The following is a 26,074-nucleotide window of genomic DNA, read 5'->3' as shown; positions in this document are numbered from 1 at the left end:
ACACAGAGCACTCATTCACATGTGTTACCAGAACTTTACACTTGTAATGATCAGGGTATGCAGTTTCACAGCACAATATTGATTGTAAGAGTACTTCACTCTCATTGGTTTGTGAATAATATTAATTCCTGATTGATAGTGATTTTTTTTCATTGATCGCTGTTTTTCAAATTTTGTTGTAAATTAATGATTGCCAAAATCATGATTTAGTAACAAAACATGTGTAGTAAATTTTGGAACATGTACATAGGAATCTATAAAATTTCTGTTTCATATATATATATATATATATATATATTAGAACTAGAAGTGAACATAAAGGTTTTAGACCAAACTGTAGACCAAAGCTGAAAAAAAAAGAAAATTACTTTCCGTTTCACTTTCACTAGTTTCAGGTTTGACTTCTGTGATGTTAACTGACAGTTCTGTACTTCTGTGATACATTCGTAAAATCTAACTTATCACACATATTATAACTGGTAAAGTCTTGTTCAGTAATTTAAGTAAGGCTTTGTATCATGGCCACATTTTATAAGAATTCAAGCATTAGTCTGAGAACAATACATGATGTACATTTTGTTTACAGTTAAAACTGTCATTGAAAAGTTAGTATGCATGCTAAACAATGAAAAATATCTCCATCTGTAAGAGCCGACTGGAATTTAGTTTTTTAGCTGGTCTGTATTTTACATAATGCTAGTAAGTAAGCCAACAACATAAATGATTACTGTCTGGGTATCACATATTTGTGATGTTGGTATTCAGGAAGCTATGAAGGAATATTATCTTTCGAAAGATTAATGGGTTTCAGTTTTTATCTTTCCAGCTGTTACAAGAATTTTTTTTTTTCATGCTTATGAACTGAAAGTCAGTTTTACTTGAACATTTCTTTTTAAGTTAGTTGTACGTGTATACACCACAGCAATAACTAAAGAAGTAAACTATTTCACAGAAAAGCAGTGTCTTTCTTTTTCATTCAAAACTAGTCACTTTGAGTTTGACTGGTTTATGGCAAATTAAAGTGTTCCATTATGTGGTTTTCATTCTTTCTTCTTTTTTTTTTTTTAACCTTGTGGGCAGAATCCACCATGTACGGACATCACACTTCACGGCGCCGCAAGAAGCGGCCAATGGGGCATGGAATAAAAAGTGTGCAGGTGTCAAGAGGACGTCATGGCTATGGCTTCACCATCTCCGGTCAGCATCCCTGTGTGCTCAGCTGCATTGTTCCTGGAAGCCCGGCAGAAATGGTGGGGCTGAAGGCCGGGGACTACCTGTACTTTGTGAACGGAATGAACGTGGCCCATGCCCCGCATGACGATGTGGTCCGCATGGTCGGGCAGTCCACAGGGACACTGGACCTCCAGGTGGCTGAAAACTACAACAGCTCAGATTCGTCAGAGGATGATTATCTACCTCGGAGCAAGTCCAGGTATCCCAACAGGGTACGATTTCGCCAGTCTCAGGGGGATCTTGGGGGTAAAGCAAGCATTGCATCTCGTCCCTTGCCTCAGAGGCCGGTGGACACACGAGGGAGCCATGGTCGACCGTACAGAAACCATGCTCCTGTCGGAGCGGATTCTGATCTGTCCACCAGTTTGACTTCCCCTGGGTCGTCACTCAGCGAAGACAGAAGTCGCCATGACTACATGGACGCTATGTATGGATGGAAACGGCCAGTCTATGAAAGAATTGGACGGCATTCCAGCAGCTATGGTAAAATTACAGACAGCAGCACAACAGACATGTCTGGGGAAAATTTGGCCTTTACCATGGCCACTGTGCAGAACGGACCTGTTATTTCCACAGCTAAAATCTCCTCAGCCACTTCCAAGAGACCACCATCACGAAGTCAGGAATCTGTGAATCCCAGCTATGCTCCGCCAGGCAGTCATGACAATGCAACAGTGGCTTCTTCATCACATGAGACTGCAACAGAAGCTGAAGCAGTCCCAGAAGTGGCAGAAAGAGAAGAAGATGAAGATGGTATTCCACCAGCAGTTGAAACTGAAGTCAGAGCTATTGTGGGCTATATTGGTTCCATTGAGTTACCAGGCAACCTTAATCGCCCCAACCAGCAATTGCAGCAGTTGAGAAATGCAGTAAGGCGATTGCGTGTGGAACAAAAGATCCACACTTTGGTGCTGATGGAAGTGGATGCATCAGGAGTGCGACTGTCAAACGGAATAGGAGGCACAGTGGCACATTACACGGTGGATAAGCTGGCCTTCAGTGGCATCTGCCCTGATGACAAACGCTTTTTTGGTATCGTAACTCTCAACAGCGTTTCCGATGATATCAGCGAATTCAGCGGCCACACGGATGGTTCTCCGAGCAGCTCATGCCATGTGTTCATGGTCGACCCCGACATGAGTCCTCACATGCTGCACGTGCACAAAGCCAAAGCCTTCAACTTGACCTGCACGCCCAGCCCAGACAACCAGCACTGCAGCCAGTTCCCCCACTCCCCCACCCACCTCATCCTGTGCATCGCCAACCTGTACCGCGACAGGCCCCGCACCAAGCTGGACAGCGACATCATCCAGTCCCACGCCTTCACCGACCCCTCCAGGCCGGCGCAGCGCAGCAGCAGCAACAGCAGCAACAGCGACAGCGGGCTGGGCTTCGGGCGAGAGGAGGCCCACAATGAACAGGTGTGTGTGGTGGACATGCAAGAGGAGGCAGTGGCTGCCAGTGGACAGCCCTCGATGAACGACAACGCTGCTGCCAGGAACGTGAGCACCCCCAGCCTGAGCACCACCCGCAGCCTGAGCTCCCTCCAGCAGCACCACCTGTCTCCCAGCGTCTATGCCTTCCACACGCCGAGAAGTCTGCACCGGCCCATGTCCGCCTTCGAGGTGCGGCGGGGCCTGAACAACTCCTCCAGCAGCGAGGAATGCTGGGCGGGTCAGGGTCAAGGCCGAGTGGACAAGCTGACCCCCCGGGCCATGCCCGACCCAGCCACCCGCTGCCTCCCGCGGGCCACGTCCACGGACGGGCTGGAGCGGAACCCCAGCGCGGAGAGCCTGCGGCAGAGCATGCAGCGTCTTCTTCAGGCCCGGCAACAGCAGCTGCAGCAGGAGCAGGCCATCAGCAGCGACGGAGAGTCCCAGGTGTCCAGCCAGGTGCAGGCCAGCCACGCCGCGCGCTCCGCCTTCCAGGTGCCCCGCCCCGTGTCCGCCCCTCTCAGGGCCAGGGGGCGGCGTCAGCAGGTTGGTTGTGTATTGAATGATTGAACGAATGAACCTATTTCTAGCTTTTGACATCACTCTTTTTATTTACAGGACATGTGTAAGAGATGAATGCATATAATGTTTCAGTGCCTCCAGGGGGCACACGAAAATTCCTTGCCTTGCCTTGGGGAACTGGGCAACACTTTCGTTTGTTTTACTTTTGAGTTAATTCATACAGTGACATTTATTTTACATCATTTCCGTCCCCCTCTACTTCTCTGGGTGATTCTGAAAACTGATTGGAGAAGATCAGGTATTTTCTAACTGGTTCTGTTCACTTCCATAATTTCCATCAACAAACGTTCTTTTCTCATTTGGAGACTTTTGGCAGTGCTGAAGGGCTTTTTTTATACTATAGATACAGCTTACCAATACTGACGTTCTTAGTCACTGTCTTGGCAGTTTCTTGCAGGAAACTGTTTGACTTGAAAGTTGAATGTTCTGGGCATTGCAACATCTTGTCATAGTTCCCTTCTCAAGGCCTGACTAAGCGCGTTGGGCTACGCCGCTGGTCAGGCATCTGCTTGGCAGATGTGGTGTAGCGTATATGGATTTGTCCTGAATGCAGTGACGCCTCCTTGAGCTACTGAAACTGAAACTCCCTGATAAATCGAGCCTGGTACTCAGAAACCTTTTATGTTTTCTTGGAGAAGATCAAGAAATGGTTCGACACATGGCCAGATCTGCTCATACAGGTACGAAGACCTGACCAGTGCATGCACAGAAAATATACAATGTTCTGGTTATTCAGTTGCTAAGACATTGGCTGAAACTGCTCTCAGGTTGCAGACGCTTCTTTTTTCTCTTTCTTTGTCACTAAAATGGGGACCATCCACATTGAAAGCAAATCAGGTTTCTCTGTCATTGTTTAAAACTTTGAGAATATGATAAAATATATCAAAACTCTATTGATGTATATGATATTTTTTAATTCTATCTTTTTTGTATTCATGATACTGAATTTCAAACTGTAATTAGTAATTTTGTTTTGTAGTTTCAGATTGTGTTATCTGCTGCAGATTGCGCATTCAGGTTACTGTTCTAATCTTAAATTAGCTATCTTTCATTTGCAAATTTTGCAGAACTTTACTGTTATAACAAATAAAGTTTTAAAAAAGTTATCATGAAATGCATTAGGACAGTACTGGAATTTACTTATATATGCAGAGATATATATGTATCATCACATTAACATTCCACATGATCATCACTCTAACTCGTGCTAATCATAGTCATGGTAGTCACACATAATTTTATCACCACACTTACCCTTTGTTTTTTGGGGAAAAAAAAAATTTCAGAGTGAGATGGTGGACGTGGGTTTTGGCAAGCTGAGTCCTCGCGCCTTTCCACAGCCCAGCGACATGATTCGCTCCCCCTCGGCGCCCCCCATTGCCTACTTTCCTCACCAGGACCCTGATGACGACGAAGACGACACAGAGAGTGAAGACGATCCTTTCGTCCGCACCATCATCTCCCAATTCAACAAGGACCGGGTTCTGGATTTCGGAGATGAGAATCCTCGCCGCTTTTCGGAGGGGTTCGCTCTTGGAAAGCAGGTGAGTTGACCCAACTTAGCATTTGTCAGTGAGTGAATGTGGGTTTTGTGTGCGTCAGTGTGTTTGTGTGTCAGTTTGTGTACGTGTCAGTGTGTGTGTGTGTGTGTGACAGTGTGTGTTTCATAGTGTGTGTGTGTGTGTAAGTGTACTGGCACTTTAAGAACTGGCATAGCATAAAAATTGAAAAGTTAACAAAAGGAAGACTGGGATATAGATAATCTACATATTCTTTGGATGATAAAAATATCCCAACCTTGTGTGGAAGAGCATGGACACAAAAGCCACCCCAAAAATCACCTCATTTTTCACATGTCAACATACTACCCCTACCACCAGTTACGCAAAATGTTCATATCGCAAAAAACAAAGCAAAAAAAAAAAAAGACAGCAAACTCTTAAGTCTGTTTGTGTAGGAATTCTTCCTTTTTTGACAGGAGTCGGCCTTTTCTAGTACACAGTAGAGATCAACTCTAGTGTGCTGAGAGAGTGGTTTGTTTTTGGTCCACCATTGTATGTCAACAGTACTCTGCCTTCTTTCTCTGCCCTTTCCTGTCATTTCAAGTTGGGAGTGACGCTTGTCTTGGTTTTTCTTCCAGATTAAGCATTTAAAAAGGGTGAGGATGTATGACTTATGATTTATGTTTGTCAAGAGAGTTAAGATGATAATGTAATTTTTAAAAGACTCCTGTTTCATTATTGTGATAAGATGACAGAAATATCAATTACTTGCTAAAAAATCAGAATTCTAGCATGGTGTAATATATATAACAAACACATGCGTTCCAACTGTAAGGTGTTCATAAGCATTTATCAGTTGCTGGATTGCATTCCTTTGTTTGGTGGGAACAGTCTTCTGGGAACTGATACGTATTGAAATATCTGCCTCAGTTTTTATGCAGCTGTGGTTCATGCTTCCTGCGTCTATCCTACTAAAGAGATGGACAGTCAGACAGAGACTGCAAAGCATTATTTGTTTTTGGAGAACTGACAATTTACTATTAAATGCTAGACCATAAGATATTGATACCAACATCTGGACTGCTCTTTATTACTCAAAAAGGAAATTGTTTTATGCCCCTTTAATTAACCCTTTAAATTTAATATCCTGAAAATAAATACACATTTTAAGATATGGGGTGTTTTGTTTTACATAAATTTATTTAACAGCTGTCATGATTACAATTGCATTGAATACATTTTGTCAATTTACTTTTTATTTAAAAAAAAAAAAAAAAAAATTTTAAATCGGCAAGGGAGGTAATTTAATAGTTGCACATTTTATCCAGGAAAAAAAAGATAGCTGGAAGTAGAACAAATTTCAGAGCAGCATATCTTGTCTGGCCTTTGAATTCCAGGACAGGATTTAGGCCTTTCCTTGTCAGCGTCAGTGCAACTTGCAATAAAAATGCAGCGTTGTTCCTGTATCTCACCAGAATCCTGCTCACCAATTCGTCAATTAATGTTTTACGTAATTTGTTTACTTTTTGTCACAACAGATTTCGCTGTGTGCAATTCTGGCTGCTCTCCCTGGAGAGAACGCATTGCCATAGTGCAGTGCTACCCATATTGTTTTTCTTTTTTTTCTGTGTGCAGTTTTTACTTTTTTTTGCTATCAAAGTGGATTTTTTCTATTACCAGAGACAACTCATTAACTTGTGCTTAGTGCATGCAGCACACGGGACCTTGGTTTATGGTCTCATCCGTATGACTAGTACCCAGACCACCGCTCAAGGTCTGGAGGGGAGAGAAACAATCATATATTGGACTGGAACCTGTGGACACTTGCTTCCAAGTCAAAGGCACTACCACTAGGCCACCGCTCCACTGCTGCATGAGATTCTGCTGATTGTAATGATAATAATAATAATAATGGATACTTATATAGCACACTATCCAGAAATCTGCTCTAGGTGCTTTACAAAAACGCTTTTGTTAACATAATACATCATATCTATGTTACATACACACACCAAAATGTGACTACACACACACACACACACACACACACACACATGCATTTTAACATACATGTGTATCTAACAGCTACCCTAACACATACGCACACATAGGCAGGCACTAACTTTCATAAACACACGCACACACAATACACATTCATATTCATGCATGTAGTTATGTACACATACATATGTATACACACATAGTCAAGCACAGTTAACGCAAAGGAAGTGGACCTGCCACAATTGAACTTATTGCTGAGGGAAAAGGTGAGTTTTGAGACGAGATTTAAAAGATGCGAGGGAATCAGAATGACGGAGGTTATCAGGGAGCTTGTTCCACGTCTTTGGCGATTGAAAAGAAAACGATCTGTGTCCATAGGTCTTACTTCTAACGTGAGGTATCCTGAGAAGTCGAGTATCAGAGGAAGAACGGAGCTGGCGAGACGGGGTATAGATATGGATGAGTTCAGAAAGATACTTGAGGCCAGATCCGTTGACTGCAGAAAAGGTCAGAGTGGATAGCTTATAGTCTATTCGATCAGAAACAGGCAACCAGTGGAGAGACTGAAGGAGAGGAGAAACACGGTCAGATTTTGATTGTATTCCGATATCAGTCTGAAAGGAAATCTGGAAAGTGGTAACTTCACATGTTTAAGTGGAAATCTGTATATATGGAGGTAAAGCCACAATTTCACACAAACTGAAAGCCTGTCTCACTCCTATCAGATGTCATATTTTGGTCAATGCAATTAAGTTGACTCAAAACTAAGTAATTGGTACCAAAAAAATAAAATGAAATCAATAAATATATAAATAAAAACAAAAAAGGTCCTCAGGAACAGTAACTTATAGTTCAGCTTTACACACACCTCTTTAGAAGTTACGTACTTCATTCTCATACTTATTCCAGTGACGGGCGCAATAGCCGAGTGGCTAAAGCGTTGGACTGTCACTCTGAGGGTCCCAGGTTCAAATCACGGTGACGGCGCCTGGTGGGTAAAGGGTGGAGATTTTTCCGATCTCCCAGGTCAACATATGTGCAGACCTGCTAGTGCCTGAACCCCCTTCGTGTGTATATGCAAGCAGAAGATCAAATACGCACGTTAAAGATCCTGTAATCCATGTCAGCGTTCGGTGGGTTATGAAAACAAGAACATACCCAGCATGCACACCCCAATGCCTACATGGTGGGGTAAATAAACAAAACGGTCATACACGTAAAAGCCCACTTGTGTACATAGGAGTGAACATGGGAGTTGCAGCCCACGAACGCAGAAGAAGAAGAAGAAGAATACTTATTCCAGCACCAAGTTTGTATATTACAGACTCGTTAAGAAATAAAAGTTGATGCAGTCAAAGATAAAACTGGAATTGGAGGCTTCTAAAATTTCTGTTATTGTGTTAGTGATGAATTCATAATCAGATATATATACGGTTATGTCCAGTGTGTGCATATTGTATTGTATCATAATGTATTACTCTTTTGTCACAATAGATTTCTCTGTGTGAAATTCGGGTTGCTCTCCCCAGGGAAAGTGTGTTGTTACACTCAGAGTGCCACCTTTTTTTTCTGACAGCAGTTTTATTTGTTTTTCTGTTGAAGTGGATTTCCTACAGAATTTTGTCAGGGACAATCCTTTTGTTGCCATGGGTTCTTTTACATGTGCTAAGTGCATGCTGCACACGGGACCTCGGTTTATTCTCATCCGAATGACTAGTGTCCAGACCACCACTCATATCTGGTGGAGGGGGAGAAAATACTGGCGACTGTGGGATCCGAACCAGTGTGTTTAGATTCTCTCACTTCTTAGGTGGACGCGTAATCACTCGGTCAACTCTCCACTTGAGTGACTACCTGGAGCAGTGTGATTGAACAGAGCACAAGTTGATAAAGCAATGTGAACAGGTGGTCACAGTCTGTCTTCAACATTTTTTTCCTCCGAAAATCAAAACAAACATACACGCATACCTGCCTGTGTACATTTGCATGGGTGTGCACATGTACTTATTCGTACTCATACACACACCTACATGCATGTGCACACCTGCATGAGTGTATGTGTGCGCGCGCACACACACACACACACACACACACACACACACACACACACACACACCCCTAGTGACACATACACACATAGTGACACACGCACATACACACTGCTAGTGCTACACCATACTTATTGAATTGTACATTGTGATCAGTACAGTTATACCACACACGCGCACACACATACACACACACAGAATAGATAAAGGTATAGATATGTATATATTCATTCAGAACATTGTGATTGTGATTACATGTAATAGACGTATACAGCAAAGGTAACAGTGAATAGATGATCTACGAGAAAAAGGCTATGCCAGTTTTAAGGTCAGTTTGACCCACCCATTGAAGCGAGTCAGAGCTGGATTTGGGTAGATCTATTCCAGGCTCCAACAGTGTGTGTGTGTGTGTGTGTGTTGCTGTTGTGTCACACTGTGCATTCAAGTGAATGCCACTTGCCCTGCAGATGATAAAAAATATTACACACTAGACTACAGTCTTACTGTCCTGTCCTCACGTTGTATTCCGACTTCAGTCCCTCCCTTCCCTTCCTGCTTTCTTTTTCTTCAGTCACACAGACAGTACAGTAATCCAAACACCAGGCCCAGACTCCCTGGGCCCAGATCATCATTATTATTTATTATTATTGAGACTTGTATGGCATCCATCTTCGGTCACAGACCAAACTCTATAGATAATTATTATTCATTATTGATACATATGCAACACCTGTCTTCAGTCAGAGTCCAAACTCTACAGGTAATTATTATTGATACATGTGTAACACCTGTCTTCAGTCAGAGAACTAACTCTACAGATAATTATTATTGATACCTATGTAACACCTGTCTTCAGTCAGAGAACTAACTCTACAGATAATTATTATTGATACCTATGTAACACCTGTCTTCAGTCAGAGACCAAACTCTACAGATAATTATTATTGATATATGTGTAACACCTGTCTTCAGTCCGAGACCAAACTCTACAGATAATTATTATTGATACCTATGTAACACCTGTCTTCAGTCAGAGACCAGACTCTACAGATAATTATTATTGATACCTATGTAACACCTGTCTTCAGTCAGAGAACTAACTCTACAGATAATTATTATTGATACCTATGTAACACCTGTCTTCAGAGACCAGACTCTACAGATAATTATTATTGATATCTATGTAACACCTGTCTTCAATCAGAGACCTAACTCTACAGATAATTATTATTGATACATGTGTAACACCTGTCTTCAGTCCGGGGCCAAACTCTACAGATAATTATTATTGATACATATGTAACACCTGTCTTCAGTCAGAGACCAGACTCAACAGATAATTATTATTGATATCTATGTAACACCTGTCTTCAATCAGAGACCTAACTCTACAGATAATTATTATTGATACATGTGTAACACCTGTCTTCAGTCTGAGACCAAACTCTACAGATAATTATTATTGATACATATGTAACACCTGTCTTCAGTCAGAGACCAAACTCTACAGATAATTATTATTGATACCTATGTAACACCTGTCTTCAGTCAGAGAACTAACTCCACAGATAATTATTATTGATACATGTGTAACACCTGTCTTCAGTCAGAGACCAAACTCTACAGATAATTATTATTGATACCTATGTAACACCTGCCTTATGTCCGAGACCAAACTCTACAGATAATTATTATTGATACATGTGTAACACCTGTCTTCAGTCAGAGACCAAACTCTACAGATAATTATTATTGATACCTATGTAACACCTGTCTTCAGTCAGAGACCTAACTCTACAGATAATTATTATTGATACATGTGTAACACCTGTCTTCAGTCAGAGACCAGACTCTACAGATAATTATTATTGATACATGTGTAACACCTGTCTTCAGTCAGAGACCAGACTCAACAGATAATTATTATTGATACGTATGTAACACCTGTCTTCAGTCAGAGACCAGACTCAACAGATAATTATTATTGATACGTATGTAACACCTGTCTTCAGTCAGAGACCAAACTCTACAGATAATTATTATTGATACCTGTGTAACACCTGTCTTCAGTCAGAGACCAGACTCTACAGATAATTATTATTGATACCTATGTAACACCTGTCTTCAGTCAGAGAACTAACTCTACAGATAATTATTATTGATACCTATGTAACACCTGTCTTCAGTCAGAGAACGAACTCTACAGATAATTATTATTGATACATATGTAACACCTGTCTTCAGTCAGAGACCAAACTCTTAAGAGCTTCACAATTACACAACAGGCTGCCTGCCTTGTTGGAGTCTACTGACAGCTGCTTTTAGGCACTTATCATTTGTTTCCTGGCATTCAGTCAGACATCAGTCATTGTTTACTGGTTCAGTTAATGTATTGTTCCAGATTTTGTTTGTTTTTGATGGGGGCATTACATTTTTAAAATATTCTTTTTATAGCCAAGTTGATTGCATGGTAAAAGCATGTCAAAAGCAACGGTATTGAAAAAAAAAATCCAAACATAAAGTAGGAAAAAGATACATAGTCAAGATTACTAAAGAGTAATTAATAATCAATTAAACCCAGTTGTAGTGTTGATCAAATCATTTGTTAGTTTCCTTTTGGTGCGAAAACACAATTTCAGTGAAACATATCATGAAATTATGAAAATTAAAGTGTGTAGGCCAGGTGTGAGAAGCTAATGAAATCAAGCAATTCATCTGTAAACTATGAACATGAGTTTTTGAATATGGCAGCCCCATTGAGTTCACTGTAGTAACAGGATTGATGAGAATATTGAACGGAAACTGAAAGAAATTTGTTCCAACTCTGGCAAATAAATGTTCAAACATGCAGTATAGCCAAGAACCTGGGACCTGCACAAATGACCTGAGCTATGCATGTGTACAATAATAATAATGGATACTAAAATAGCACACTATCCAGAAATCTGCTCTGGGTGCTTTACAAAAATACTTTTGTTACATAAAACATTACATCAATGTTACATACACACACCAAAATGTGACTACACACACACACACACACACACACACACACACACTGCATACATACATTTTAGCATACATGTGTATATAACAGCTACCCTAACACATACACACACATAGGCAGGCACAAACTTACATAAACACACGCACACACAATACACATTCATATACATGCATGTAGTCGTGTACACATACATATGTATACACACATAGTCAAGCACAGCTAACACAAAGGAAGTGGACCCGCCACAGTTGAACTTATTGCTGAGGGAAAAGGTGAGTTTCGAGACGAGTTTTAAAGATGCGACGGAATCAGAATGATGAGGTTATCAGGGAGCTTGTTCCATGTCTTTGGCGATTGAAAAGAAAACGATCTGTGCCCATAGGTCTTACTTCTGACGTGTATGAAATATCTAAAGTAAAAGTGTATGAAATATTGAAACATGCCGAACTGCTGTGGAACCTATAAACAAAAGTGTACTTAAAGTACAGGTGTAAAATAATCAACTGTTATCATTTCACCTGATTGATTTAACAGGCAGCCCTGCAGCAATTCGTAACAAAGAAGGAAAGCAACACTGCTTTTCACGTTACCTGCTGTCAGTTTTTGGGATGGTCTTCCGCCCTTTCTTGCCGACCACCATTACCTCGCAGCACGTGCTACCGTTTGTGAGGTCACAGCCCAAATCGTTATTATTGTTTCCCGAACTTCAACGTTTCTTCTTATTTCGCATTCCCCATAGGTCCGCATAAATTCGGGAACTCCGAACAGTCAACAATTTTTCAATCGCCAGTGACATCAATGCTGGGGTGTTTTATCAACAGCCCCAAATAGAAACACAACACATGGTACGAACTTAGTCAATATTTTTACCGATTCGTTGCTGTGTGGGAATCGAATTGACTAATGCAGATGGTCGCCAGAGACAGAACTGGCGACGACTGTTTGGTTTTAGGGGGTCCAACACGATTCGCTTGCGTGATTTCCAACCAGCTTCACACTCCCCCACCTCGCACAAGCTTCTTCTTCTTCCCAGGCCCCTGTTCACTCGAAAGGGACCTTGCGGAAAGGTGTCAAAGTACTTAACTCCCCTCGAAGTGCTGCTGAGCACTTCAGAGTTTATCGCCTCGGGCGAGACATTGGGGCGTGACGCGCATGTAAAGGCGATGTGTACCGCGTCATCAGTGTCACTGCAACAGTTGTGAAAACGAAACCGAAACGGTTGGTAAGGCTGCAGGCTTATTTGTTTCGTAAAAATTATCACCATGGAAAGTTTAATCAACATTTGATATTATAAAACGTATATATTCGTCTTTAAAATAAAATAAGAAATCCTGTGGGTTCCACGTGACCCAGTTGTTCTGAAACGAACAGTCCGTAACGAGTGACCGGGTTTGGTTCTCAAGCCTCGCGGACATCATCGGGTCGTGGTGACGGACGCCTGCTGTTTTGGGTTCTTTGTTCGTTTTTCGCATCTGGTCTGTATTGGTGGAGATCTCGAGGCCACTCAGACGTTGCCTTGGCCCCAGTGCCAACACTTCGAGGGCCTGACAGACGTGATTCAACCTCAGGGCGTCTTTCCGGTGGTGTTTTGTGTAGAACCGTCTGAACTTTCGTCATTTGGAGGTCCAGCTGAAGTATCATTCACTTTAATAGGAGGGACGGATTTGGTGAAATTAGCCATGCTGTATAGTGGATATCGGGCTCTTGAAGTTGAACAACGGAGTCGCCGAACCTATCTGTTGTCCGATGTCCGAAGCGAATCGTTGAGCTCCGTCTCAGGAATCGTCCAATCAGGTATCAACATTGTAGTTCCTAAATGCCTTCAGGTTTCCAACCCCCACCCCACCCCACCCCTTTGGAAAGAGAGAGAGAGAAAAATAAAATTAGGGGAAATTATTTGACTCATTGAATAGTTTCACCTGTGACTGAAGGTGGCCAGTGTAAGGGATCTCGTTTTTTTTCGGTGAGCAGCTCTTGGCTCACTGTGTTGGCCGCATCCTGCAGAGCAGTTCCCACCTGCGTGGAGACAGAGTGTCCATGGTGATGGTGAATGGGACTGGGAGTATTCAGTGGGATTTGAACCCCGGGTACACGGAGTTGAAAGAGGTGTGCGTGTCCACGTCGTGACAGCCTGTGAAAGTTGCCTCGTTGCTGTGCGAGCAGTCGCGAGTTGTTTTCAGATGGGTGTTGTGAAGCGTTCCTCTTGGTGTCTTCGGGAACGGATCATTAGGGAAAGGGTGCGATTTTTTTTTAAACCAACCAGCGATGTGGGTCTCGTTCACAATCTCACCTCTCTGTCCCTCTCTGTGCCTCTCTCTGTCTCTGTCTCTCCTTCTCTTTGTCTCTCGTTGTTTCTCTCTTTTCATCTGTCTCTCTCTCTCTCTCTCTCCCTCCCTCCCTCCCTCCCTCCCTCCCACCCTCCATCTCCCTCTCCTTGTCTCTCGTTGTGTCTCTCTTTTCATATCTCTGTCTGTCTGTCTGTCTCTCTCTCTCTCTCTTACCATGCTTATCTCTCGTTGTGTCTATGTCTGTCTTCTCTTTTCTCCGCTATCTCCCTCTCTCTCTCTCCCTGTCCCCCTCTTTGTCTCTCGTTGTGTCTCTCTTTTCATCTGTCTGTCTCTGTCTCTCTCTCTTACGATGCCCATCTCACGTTGTGTCTTTCTCTCTTTTCGCCTCTCTCTCTCTCTCTCTCTCTCTCTCTCTCTCTCTCTCTCTCTCTCTCCCTCTCCCTCTCTTTGTCTCTCGTTGTGTCTCTCTTCTCTTTTCATCTCTCTGTCTGTCTATCTCTTGTTGTGACTCTGTCTTTCTTCTCTTTTCGCCTCTATCTCCACCACCACCACCCCCCACCCCCCCCCCCCGCCCCCCACCACCCCTCTCTCTCTCCCTGTCCCCCACTTTGTCTCTCGTTGTTTCTCTCTTTTCATCTGTCTGTCTGTCTGTCTGTCTCTGTCTCTCTCTCTTACGATGTCCATCTCTCGTCGTGTCTATGTCTTTCTTTCTTTTCGCCTCTCTCTCTCTCCACACCTCTCTCTCTTTCTCCCTCTCCCTCTCTTTGTCGCTCCTTCTGTCTCTTCATCCTTCTGTCTGTCTGTCTGTCTGTCTCTCTCTCTCTTTCCCTCCCCCTCCCTCTGATTCTCTCCCCCTCTCTCTCTCTCTCTCACTCATTCAGACAGACAGACAGAAAGGAAGACGGTCATGCTAGATTTCCGAAGATAATGAGTTCGAATTCCCAGAAGTTGGCCTGCTGCGTGACTCGGTGAAGGTGTGTCAACGTTCTGACGGCTTCGGCCCAGTGTCATCACGTTTACCTTTTATCCACTGTGCGAAGGAGGGGGGTGGGGAGCGTGGGGAGGGTTGGGGGGGTGGGTGGGTAGGGAGATGGAGAGGGGGGAGGAAAGGGGGGGGGGGGGTTCCTGTCGGCTTTGTCTGTTTGAGTCGATATGTGAAGCCCGAATTTCTTTTGTTTCCGCCCGTGTATCTCTGTCTGTCTGTATGTATGTATCTCTACAGACACACGGTATTCTCTCTCTCTCTCTGTGTGTCTGTGTCTGTGTGTCTCTCTCTCTCTCTGTCTCTGTCTCTCTCTCTGTCTCTGTCTCTCTCTCTCTCTGTGTCTCTCTCTCTCTCTCTCTCTCTCTCTCTCTCTCTCTCTCTCAGTGTGTGACTCGACTCCTCCCTCTGTGTATGTCTTCCACACTCATCAAAAAATAGAATCAGGGATGTCTCCCCTTACAAAGTAAAATACGTCCCCTCAGACAGGCCAAAACGACAAAGTTTGAAAAGTGCTTTTTTTTTTCTTTTTATTATTAATATTATTATTACACTTGACCATGCCGTGTCGGTTAGCTGGTTATGCCATCACTACGGCAAGTGACAAAGCAGCCGACCAAGACAGAGGGGTGGGAGGGGGTGGGGGTGAGGAGAGTAGGGGTTTGGGACGGTGTCGGCGCGACCTCAAAGGCTAGACTTTGGACTGGACGGAGCAGGGAGGGAGATAAGAAGGGGGGGGGGGGGGGGGAGGGGGGGGGGGTGACGGGATGGGGAGGGAAGGGGGGGGGGGTAGATGACACGGCTGGCACACTATGACTTTTTTAAATTTTTTTTTTTTTAATTGAGGTTTAAAGTTTAGAACAGTGGCTAGTCATCTGAATGTGTCTGTGCGGGCACATTGATTTATGCGGAGGGCATGTGGTCGGTGTGTGTGTGCGTGTGTGTGTGTGTGTGTACGTGCGTGTGTCTTCATAAGCATGTGAAAGGATAGCTAATTATTGGTAAGAACAAGAGGGTTCTTCAGACTATGATAGTCTGAAATCAGACCGAGAGATGGTTAGAAAAATGGCAGACTTCTTATACTTTTGCATGTCGCTGTAGCTGTGGAGTTAATATAGTGTGGTTCAGACTGAAACAGAAATCCTCAAAATGATCCTTGATGAAGTCTGCAGATTGGCTGATCTAAGTTTTAACCCAACATGCAGCATGCAGACAACTGTAGTTCCTTTCGCGGGGTTGAGCTTGAACGGCCTGTTCATTTTAGTTCTAATTATAAAGGTCAATTTTTTGCTGTATACTCGACCTTTTGATTAAGTCATATTTATCCCTTTCTCGAGACCAGATAAGAATCACAAGTGTTCGTAGAGGCTGTTAGTGGAATATGAGCGCATTACATGAAACTCAATGCTCATCTATATCTGGATTGTCGCGCGCGCGTATTATTCGTATTGTGTTGTATTTTGAGAGAGGGAGTACGAATAGGCGAACCGGGCGAAGAAGCCATGAGGATTGCGGTAATATAACATCCTGCTGGCATGCTAGGCATGCGAGTTGCATGGTGTATACATGGGGGGGTGGGATGGCGGAGGGGGGGTGGGGGGTGAGCAGACCCTTTGATGTGCCGCTGTTTGCGTCCCAGCGCGGTGTGAGTGAGGTCCGTGAAGCAAGCAGAGACCTCGACGCCGCCGTCCTCAAAGAGATAAGGGGACCGTCATAAAATCCTCTTGAGCCCATGTGCGTTGGTGGACAGCAGCTGCGTTGCACGTGCGGTTCAGTCCTTCGTTTTACGGACCAGTGAAAGATGCGTGTTTTCGACAAAACGAAAGAAGCTGGCTGACAGTTCGCACCAATGAAACAACGGGATGTATTTTCTCGACGAATGAAAATGGATTTCTGCGAAAACGTCACCCTGGCTCTGGATAAGCAGTGGCGTTGATGCCGCCGTCTTCAAAGCGACAGCGAAGAATTTTTTGCGCGTTTCCATTGAGGACGTACCAGTGTGTTGGACAACAGCTCTTGGCAAGTAGTGTGGAACGGATCAGACTAGAAGTGAGCCTCGCGTTGAATATAGGACTGTATCACGCATCCCAAAGTAAGTTGGGCGAATCCACACTCGACCACAGTCTCACATTGGATGTGGAGTTAACTGTGTTGTCAGTTTTTGCCGAAAACACGAAAGAGACTTGGCTGCAGAAAAGGAGAAGTCATGGCGCCGATAACACCTCAAGCGGAATTGGTATGCTTGTTTGCTTTTGTTCTTCTTTAGACGTGTGCTTGTTGTTTAGCCAGTTTAAAACGTGTCCGTGAAGTACGACCCATTTGCAGGTTTTGTTGTTGTTTTTGGTAATTTTTTCGTCAATTACCGTGGTTATGATTTTGTTTGTGTGTGTGTGTTGTGTTAAGGCAGGTAGGAAAATGTCCCACTAAAGCTTTGCCATTTCCAGACTTCGATTTGTTCCTCATAACTATGCAACACTGATAGTTTCTCTGCTTGAATTTTTTTAATTTTTATTTTTCAACAAGGTTAGGCACAGTGTTGCCAGTTTTCCCCTCACGTGTAGATATAATGTGTTAACTTGTTGTTATCCATCTGAAAACACTTTCGTTTTTTTGTTTATTGATTGTAGTTGTGCCCGAAAAGGTAGCTGAGAATAACTTAGGTCAGGTATAATAAACCGCTGGCGAGTTCCGAGGCTGTCTTGGATCTTGCGGATGCGTTTCGCGAAATGGCGAACAGTGCCAAAGGCGGTCTACATGGACAAAAGCAGCAAACATGTGCTGACCTCCATTTCTTCAGTTGATGGCTTCCATTGTTAAAACCAAACACTGTACAATTAAGTGCCATCGTTTTACACAATAAGACAGCCAAAGTATGAAGTAATAAGTCGAAAAACGGTTTCGCACGTTCTGCCTATCTTCTACTTCTTCTTTGTTCATAGGCTGCAACTCCCACGTTCACTCGTATATACACGAGTGGGCTTTTACGTGTATGACCGTTTTTACCCCGCCATGTCGGCAGCCATACTCCGCTTTCGGGGGTGTGCATGCTGGGTATGTACTTGTTTCCGTAACCCACCGAACGCTGACATGGATTACAGGATCTTTAACGTGCGTATTTGATCTTTTGCTTGAGTATACACACGAAGGGGGTTCAGGCACTAGCAGGTCTGCACATATGTTGACCTGGGAGATCGGAAAAATCTCCACTCTTTACCCACCAGGCGCCGTCACAGAGATTCGAACCCGGGACCCTCAGATTGAAAGTCCAACGCTTTAACCATTCGGCTATTTCGCCCGTCGGTAGTTCTGCCTATATCGATCACCATTATTGCTCTCAGCTTGGGAGAGTTAATCAACTTTGAGAGCACGTTATGTGACGCGCCTCTATGAGTCATGTAAGCACGGAACTCTCCAGCGGTCTAATCGTTTACTAATTTCATTCTTGCCTCTTATCACACAGACCTCACTCTGCATGCGCGCGCGCGCGCGCACACACACACACACACACACACACACACACACACACACACACACACACAAACTCTCTCTCTCTCTCTCTCTCTCTCTCTCTCTCTCAGTGAAGGTTGGTTCATTTGGCCCCGTTAAGAAGTCGCGAATACATCGTCACCAGTGTCTGTGAACACGATTTTTTCCGTACCACCTTTATTTGTCCGTGGGAAGAACCAGACATGGGTACGTCGAATTAAGCGTGATTGTGTGAATCCTGCGCTGTGCATTTGGGCAAGGTCGCCACATGGCAGTACAGAAGGAAATTGGCGACTAGAGAACGTGCGTGTTTATCGACAATCACGCTTAACGAGAACCTAACCAATGGTTGGTAACCTACACCGGGGTTTTGTATCAGCGGTGAATGAATATCGAGGTATATGCCATGCTTGAGACTTGGAAGAGAGAGAGAGAGAGAGAGACTGTGTGTGTGTGTCACTCTGTGTGTTTGTGTGTGTGTGTGTGTGTTTAAAAAGATTTGCCAAAAATACGTCTGTTGGCCTTCAGCGAATCGGTTTTTGTTAAAAGGATTATTGCAGTGAAGGTTGAATACGTTTCCTCGCAACGTGCAGTAAATCCATAGATAACATGGTGCACTCAGCACATTTTGTCGAACACACACACACACACACACACACACACACACACACACACACACACACACACACACACACATTCAAACAACCCCTCGCCCACCCCACTCCACCCCCACCACACATACATATATGATTTTATACACACTTGCACGCCCACTCACGCATACACGCACACACACACACCACCACCACCACCATTTAAAAAGAAAAGAAAAAGGACAGGAATAAGTATGGATTGAAATTTATAATGATGATGATAATAATAATAATAATAATACAAGTCGTGGTCACGTTGGTGTAGCTTTAAACGAATCCTTTGGTATGCTCGCGGAGGTCTGTAGTTTTCGTGGATTGGAGACGGAATTATTGCTTTGCTCTTCGACCGGGCAAGTACTTAATAAACTCTTAATATAAGACAACTTGACAGCCCAAGTTTGCATATGACACAGCGGTTATAGTAGACTGCTTTTGAAAATCAGACGGCAGTATTCCTCACCTACAACGGGCCACAGTATCTACGTGAGACTGAGAGCACGCACTGCGTAAGCTTGTGGACTGAGTCACATGCAAAAAATCTGAGGGCCCTTTGGCAGTATCTGAGAAAACTGAAAGAAAACAGATGTATTGATATATACATATATATATGTCTCTCTGTCTGTGTGTGTGTGTGTGTGTGTGTGTGTGTGTGTGTTAGAACACTGTAGAGAAGAGAAAAATAGTGGCGCTTACGGAATGCTTTCGTCGCATTCTGAATCGCCATTGAGAATGAATAATGTGGAACATGTTTCCGCCGGTTTTGATCCCCGAGAACTGATGCTCAGACACGAAATGAAAAACAGAACTTGTATTCATGACGGAAACTAGTAAATGGATCGATAAACCTTTGAGTTCAGATGTGATTTCGTTGAAGCGGATTTATGCCTAAAAGGCAGCGGGTAAGAAGGTGTTCTGGATATGATACATGGTCTGATCTGACCACAGATCGCATTTACATAAATTTCTCCCTGTCGGAGACACTAAGGCGCCGCTCACCTACATTTATTTATTTATTTTATTTTCATTATTATTATTATTATTTATTTATTTTATTTTATTTAAATTATATTATTATTTATTTATTTGGTTTAAACATTTTTAATATCAAGAAACAAGGTGAAATACAGCCTTTAATTAAGAAGACTTGAGCAACAACAAGCCTGAGCTTATATCGTGCTCGTTCATATGTAACAAGCAATACACAAACGCAATGGCGAAAATACGTACATTATTTGATAATGAAAAGAAGGTTAAGTGCAAGACAAAACCAAACTAAACAAGAAAAACGACAACAAAAACACCAAAAAAACAAACTACTATTACCGCAACTACCACTGACAACATCAATAATAATAATATTAATGATAATACTAATACTAATATAGTAACAACAATAATAACAGACTGGAAAGTGAACACCACCTTTTTTTTTTCCTTTTTTTTTTTTTTTGTACGCTTATAGTTGACTTCATTAAGTTTTTGCGCCTTATACATATGAATATTAGTAGTAGTAGTTTGGTTGTTTGTTTTTTTTAATGTATTTATCTCTTTTTTTCCCCTCAAGGCCTGACTAAGCGCGTTGGGTTACGGTGCTGGTCGGGCATCTGCTTGGCAGATGTGGTGTAGCGTATATGGATTTGGCCGAACGCAGTGACGCCTCCTTGAGCTACTGAAACTGAAACTGACCTACATGTGTGAAGACAAACATGTGTTTGTGGAGGACGCAGGTGGACAGAAGACAAGAGCATAGACGAAGCAGTGGCGGTTAGGTCAGAGATCTCATAAGCATAGAACTCTCCCAGTGGGAGGAAGCAGCAGAACGGTTAAGAGCTCATCTGCCACTATTCAAAATCCGTGAGGGTCTGGGTTCTTCTTCTTCTTCTTCTTTGTTCGTGGGCTGCAACTCCCACGTTCACTCGTATATACACGAGTGGGCTTTTACGTGTATGACTGTTTTTACCCCGCAATGTAGGCAGCCATACTCCGCTTTCGGGGGTGGTCTGGGTTCGAATCCCGCTCCCGCCCAAGTTTTGACTGGAAAATCAAACTCAGCGTCTAGTCATTACGGTGAGACGATAAACCAAGTTTCAGTGTGCAGCACGCTCTTAGCGCACTCATAAAGAACCCATGGCAACGAGAGTGTTATCCTCTGGCTAAATTCTGTAGAAGAAATCCACTCAGACAGGTACACAAATATATATGCACTGCACTCAAGGCCTGACGAAAGTGTGTTGGGTTACGCTGCTGGTCAGGCATGTGCCTAGCTGATGTGGTGTAGCGTATATGGGTTTGTCCGAACCCAGTGATGCCTCATTACGAAACTGAAACAGAAATCTCCCAGTACCCGGGGAGTAGAGTCGGTCGTCGGAACAAACGACAGGGGCACACGCCTTGTACTTCAGCATCGGCATTCCGCACGTCACGCCGCGTAGCGTTGCATTCCACGCAATGATCTGAATCCTATTCTTAGACCAGAGCAGTCCATGTCGTCACAAAGAACTGGACACCGCCACTGCGGCCAGCTGATTGATCCAAGACAAAGGAAGTTGGGGGGCGGGGGGGGGGGGGGTGAGGAATTTCGGGTGGAGGGGAGGTGGAAGTTTGGGGTCGGCCTGACCATGACCTTTTATCGCTCTTTGAACTTGGAGGCAATAAATTCTCTTTGTCGTTGGAAGTTGTCTTTGCGAGTCCCGGGAGATGATGTGTAGGAAGGGAGAAGGGGTGGGGTAGGAGGAGGGGAAAATGGGTGGATGTGAAGGTGACTCTTTGCACACTGTGACATGTATTTCTCAACCCTCCCCCTCCCCTCCCCCTTACCCCTCCCCCCACCCCTCACACCACTCTCCTTAGTGCTAAGTGCATATTTAGGATTTATATATAACCAGAACAGAGTTTGTACAAAATTTTGTTGTCATGGTTTTCTATGATTGTGATTTGTTGTGACACGTTTTGAATAAAGTGTTGTTGAAACCCCCATACCCCCTCCTCCTTTCACATGCACGCACGCACCCACGAACACACACACACACACACACACACACACACACACACACACACACACACACACACACACACACACGTATTGGAGGCATTTTGATTTTTGTCCTGGATGGACGCCAAGAAACTGACAGTGGTTCAGTCATAAAACGGGACAAGTGGAAGAGTAACAGGGTGACTTTGACCCGTTCACTTCTCATCGAACATGGCTTGTTTTTCGCGCGCGCGCGTGCGTGCGCGTGCGTGTATATTTGGGACAACACATTGTTTTGTGGTCGTAAGCTCTTTAACGCGCATAAAACGAACCGTGTCGCCTGACGATATTCACGTTAATAACAAGCTCCTGACGTATTTAGCTTTACCAGCCAAAAACCTTTTGACATTGCCACTTTTATAGCGTTCCACGAGTGGATATATATATATGTATATATATATATATATATATATATGTGTGTGTGTGTGTGTGTGTCGGTCTGTATGGAGATTAGGGAGGGCCTCTTTCCGCATAAACGGCGGGGTGGGGGAGCGGGGGGGAGGAGAAGAAAAACTTGATCAGCGTGGACTATGCCAGTGAATAGGCGGAAAGCCCCCGGCTTTTTGTGTGACTGTAGACGGCTGATCTCCGTGCTCAATACCTTTCCTTGTGCCGCTTAAATTACATTGCAGCCACTGCCTTAGACAGAGAGGCTAGTACTGAGTCCTGGGAGGAGAGGCTTAAGGGGGCGGGGGGGAAGCTGTCTGTATAGCAGAGGTTTGGAGTCGGTCAGGTTCCCGCTATATTATCGTATACGGCGTGTGCATGATTGATTTCATAGTCCACTCTGTCCCCCACCACCCCTCCTCTCTCTCTCTCTCTCTCTCTCTCTCTCCCACCCTACTTACTACCCCTTGGTTGAAGCGCTCGATAAAGTTCTATAACTCCGTCTTCCTCCAGACATTCTGACTATCGGTGGTGCGTTGGAATGGTGCATGAGGTTTTTGCGCGGAGTGGGAAAAAAAAATCACCACCACCACCACCAACAACAACAACGATAAAGCAACTATTCATGCAGTTTCTTCGTCTAGGTTTTTTTTAATTTTTTTTATATTCTTTTGTCTGTGATGTGACTAACATTGTCAGATCGGTAATAACATTTTTCGCCTGGGCGGGACTTAACGAGATTATGATTTTCTGTTTTAACCCTCCCCCCCCGCCCCCCTAATATGCCTTTCGTCCCTCACGGGGTGGAAGCAAAGCGGGTGGCAGTGAAATAATGGGTTATGCATTATGACGAGGACTGCTGGAGAAGTAATCATAATCCGGGGGTGGGGCCCGGGGCCCCTCCACAACTTTAACGGGAACGTGTTGAGACTTGGGGGAAGAGGAAAGGAGAGTTTGTCGTTGCGGTCTACAGACTGTTGAGAAGAGCAAGGGGGTTGTATTTGTTGTGTGACAGTGGGGTCCCCGGATCGATTTTTTGTGTGTGTAGCTGATGTGGTTTAGCGTGTGTGGATCGGTGCGCACGCTCTAACACCTTGTAGCTGTGTGTGAGGGTGTGTGTGGGGTGGGGGGTGGCGTTGTGAGAAGACAAAAGGTGTGCATGCATGTGTGGGGGTGTGTGTGCCGACGACTGCAGTGCCGATGCACGACTCGGCATGTTGAACCTGTCGATGAGTCGCAGCAATGTGTGGCGGGTGTATCGTCTGTACAAGGTATGCGAGTGTGCGCGCGCGCATGTGTGTGTGTGTGTGTGTGTACGTGCGTGCGTGCGTGCATGCGTGTGTGTGTGTGCGTGTATTAGTAGTCTTCAGTTTAACGTCTTCCACTTTAAGTGGTATTAGACGGTGTGTGTATATGTGTGTGTGTGTGTGTTGCTGTGTGTGTGTGTGAGACCATATTTCCGCGGAATATCGGTTATTTTTAACAGCTGTCTTTGTATACATTTATTAAGTTCTCGAAATATTGTTGAACATTGAAAAAAACAAAAAAAAAATCACCAAATTGATATCGGTGCAGTCTGACTTTCATTTTCTCAGTTATAACCAATTCAAAGGTATGATTGTTTATATTGTTGTGTTCCTATGTTAGTTTAGCTGATAAACTCCTCCTATTTACATTGTAATTTGCCCAGTCAGTGACTGCTCAAATTTACTTCTTTTTTTTTTCTTTTTCGAGCATGCGCATATAAGCGTGTGAATGGGCAAGCGCACGCGCACACGTACACGCATATCGCGCATATTGCATGCTTATGGAATTTTGTTTTTAGTGCAGTTGATATTTAATTTCAGCGTGTGTGTCTGTGTGTGAGAGTGTGTGTGTGTCTGTAAGGGAGGGACATATATATCTATCTATATGTGTGTGTGTGTGTGTGCGCGCGCGCGCGTGTGTGTATGTGTGCGTGTGTGTGTGTGTTCTATGCAATGCATTTTGTTTTAATCTAAGCCTTATTTACTTCATAGCTTTTATAATCTGATTCATATCTTGAGTGTGCTTTTTCATTCATATGAACACACTGGATGTTTTCCATTGTCAGATAGCGGTTGATATGTTTTTTTTAAGGTATGTTTATAGTCAGCTGGATGGTGTAAGGCGCTTTGAGCTGCACTGGTGCCGGATATCGCGCCATAGAAAAACTATGTATTATTATTATTGTTATTATTATTATGCCTATTAAAAAATCTTTGCTACCACAGATAACAAAAACACAGTATTATTGTAAAGTATTGAATATCAAAAGACAAAGGAATGACATTATAATTATATAAACTGAGATATATGTGTATAGAGAAGGCATGAGAGGTGGAGAGAGAGAGAGAGAGAGAGAGAGAGAGAGAGAGAGAGAAAATAAGTACGCGCACATACATGGACGTAAACATTCTAGCGCGCGCACACGCACACACACACACACACACACACACACACACACACACACACACACACCCAAAGACGTATTCAAAGGAAACGATTTGAAGTGCAGAGAAACCCGACCAATTCTTTAGAAAAAGATTCCATAAAAGTTGACCTGGGTGAGCAAACTGTTCGCGTGCAGTGTATGTTACGTAAATGTTGTCTTTTCGAAAGGAAACCCCGTCTTTGACTGGAAGTGTAAACAGTCAGACGATCAAAAAGCCATCGGGATCGAGAAATCGTTGAAAAACTGGTGACAAAGAAGCCACACACACACACACACACACACACACACACACACACACACACATTCACACACACACACACACACTCTCTCTCTCTCTCTCTCTCTCTCTCTCTCTCTCTCTCTCTCTCTCTCTCTCTCTCCGTTACACGTTAAGATTTACCTGCGTATGAACTTAGACACTTAAAATTTATTATGACAGGATTTCGTTTTGGTATTTCAGAAATTTCTCAGCATTATTATCGTTACTGGAAACATTATGCAGTTGATTTAATGTGTCCGTTGTGCAAAAGTGGAAATGAAGATGAGTTGCATTTTGTTTTATGTTCTCCTGCTTTAACCAGTTTGAGAGTACGATATATCCCACCTGCTTTTTATAGATATCCCAGTGAGTTTCGTTTAAGTCTACTTCTAGCATCTGAAAAAGAAAGCGTCATAAGGAATTTGTCAATATACTTGTACAAGGCATTGCATTTCAGATCTGTTGCAACTTCATGATTTTCTTCAGTGGCTGTGCTTGTTTATGTATTGTACCCCTTCATGGGGGGCAATGTCCTTTATATGAATAAAACATCCGTATCCGTATCTCTCTGTCTCTCTCACACACACACGCACACACACACACACATTCACACACTCTCTCTCTCTTACCCCCCTCTCTCTCTCTTACACACACACATACTCACGCGCGCGTGCACACACACGCACGCACGCGCACATGCACACGCGCG

General features: G+C 43.6%; 1 protein-coding gene across 3 annotated transcripts in view; it reads left to right on the top strand.

Moving 5' to 3' along the window:
• Window positions 1–26,074, top strand: part of LOC143299451 (regulator of G-protein signaling loco-like) — a 107,116-nt gene that overhangs the window by 5,243 nt on the left and 75,799 nt on the right. For all 3 annotated transcript variants that reach the window (XM_076612672.1, XM_076612662.1, XM_076612680.1), the window contains exons 2-3: window positions 1,081–3,212; window positions 4,535–4,792. In XM_076612672.1, the coding sequence (XP_076468787.1) occupies window positions 1,081–3,212; window positions 4,535–4,792 (2,390 nt within the window). The remainder of the gene's footprint in view (window positions 1–1,080; window positions 3,213–4,534; window positions 4,793–26,074) is intronic.

This window comes from Babylonia areolata, chromosome 2 (assembly GCF_041734735.1).
Source record: "Babylonia areolata isolate BAREFJ2019XMU chromosome 2, ASM4173473v1, whole genome shotgun sequence".
Taxonomy (NCBI): Eukaryota; Metazoa; Mollusca; class Gastropoda; order Neogastropoda; family Buccinidae; genus Babylonia; species Babylonia areolata.
Note: the sequence above shows the minus strand (reverse complement) of the source record. Positions and strands in the feature narration are given on the sequence as shown.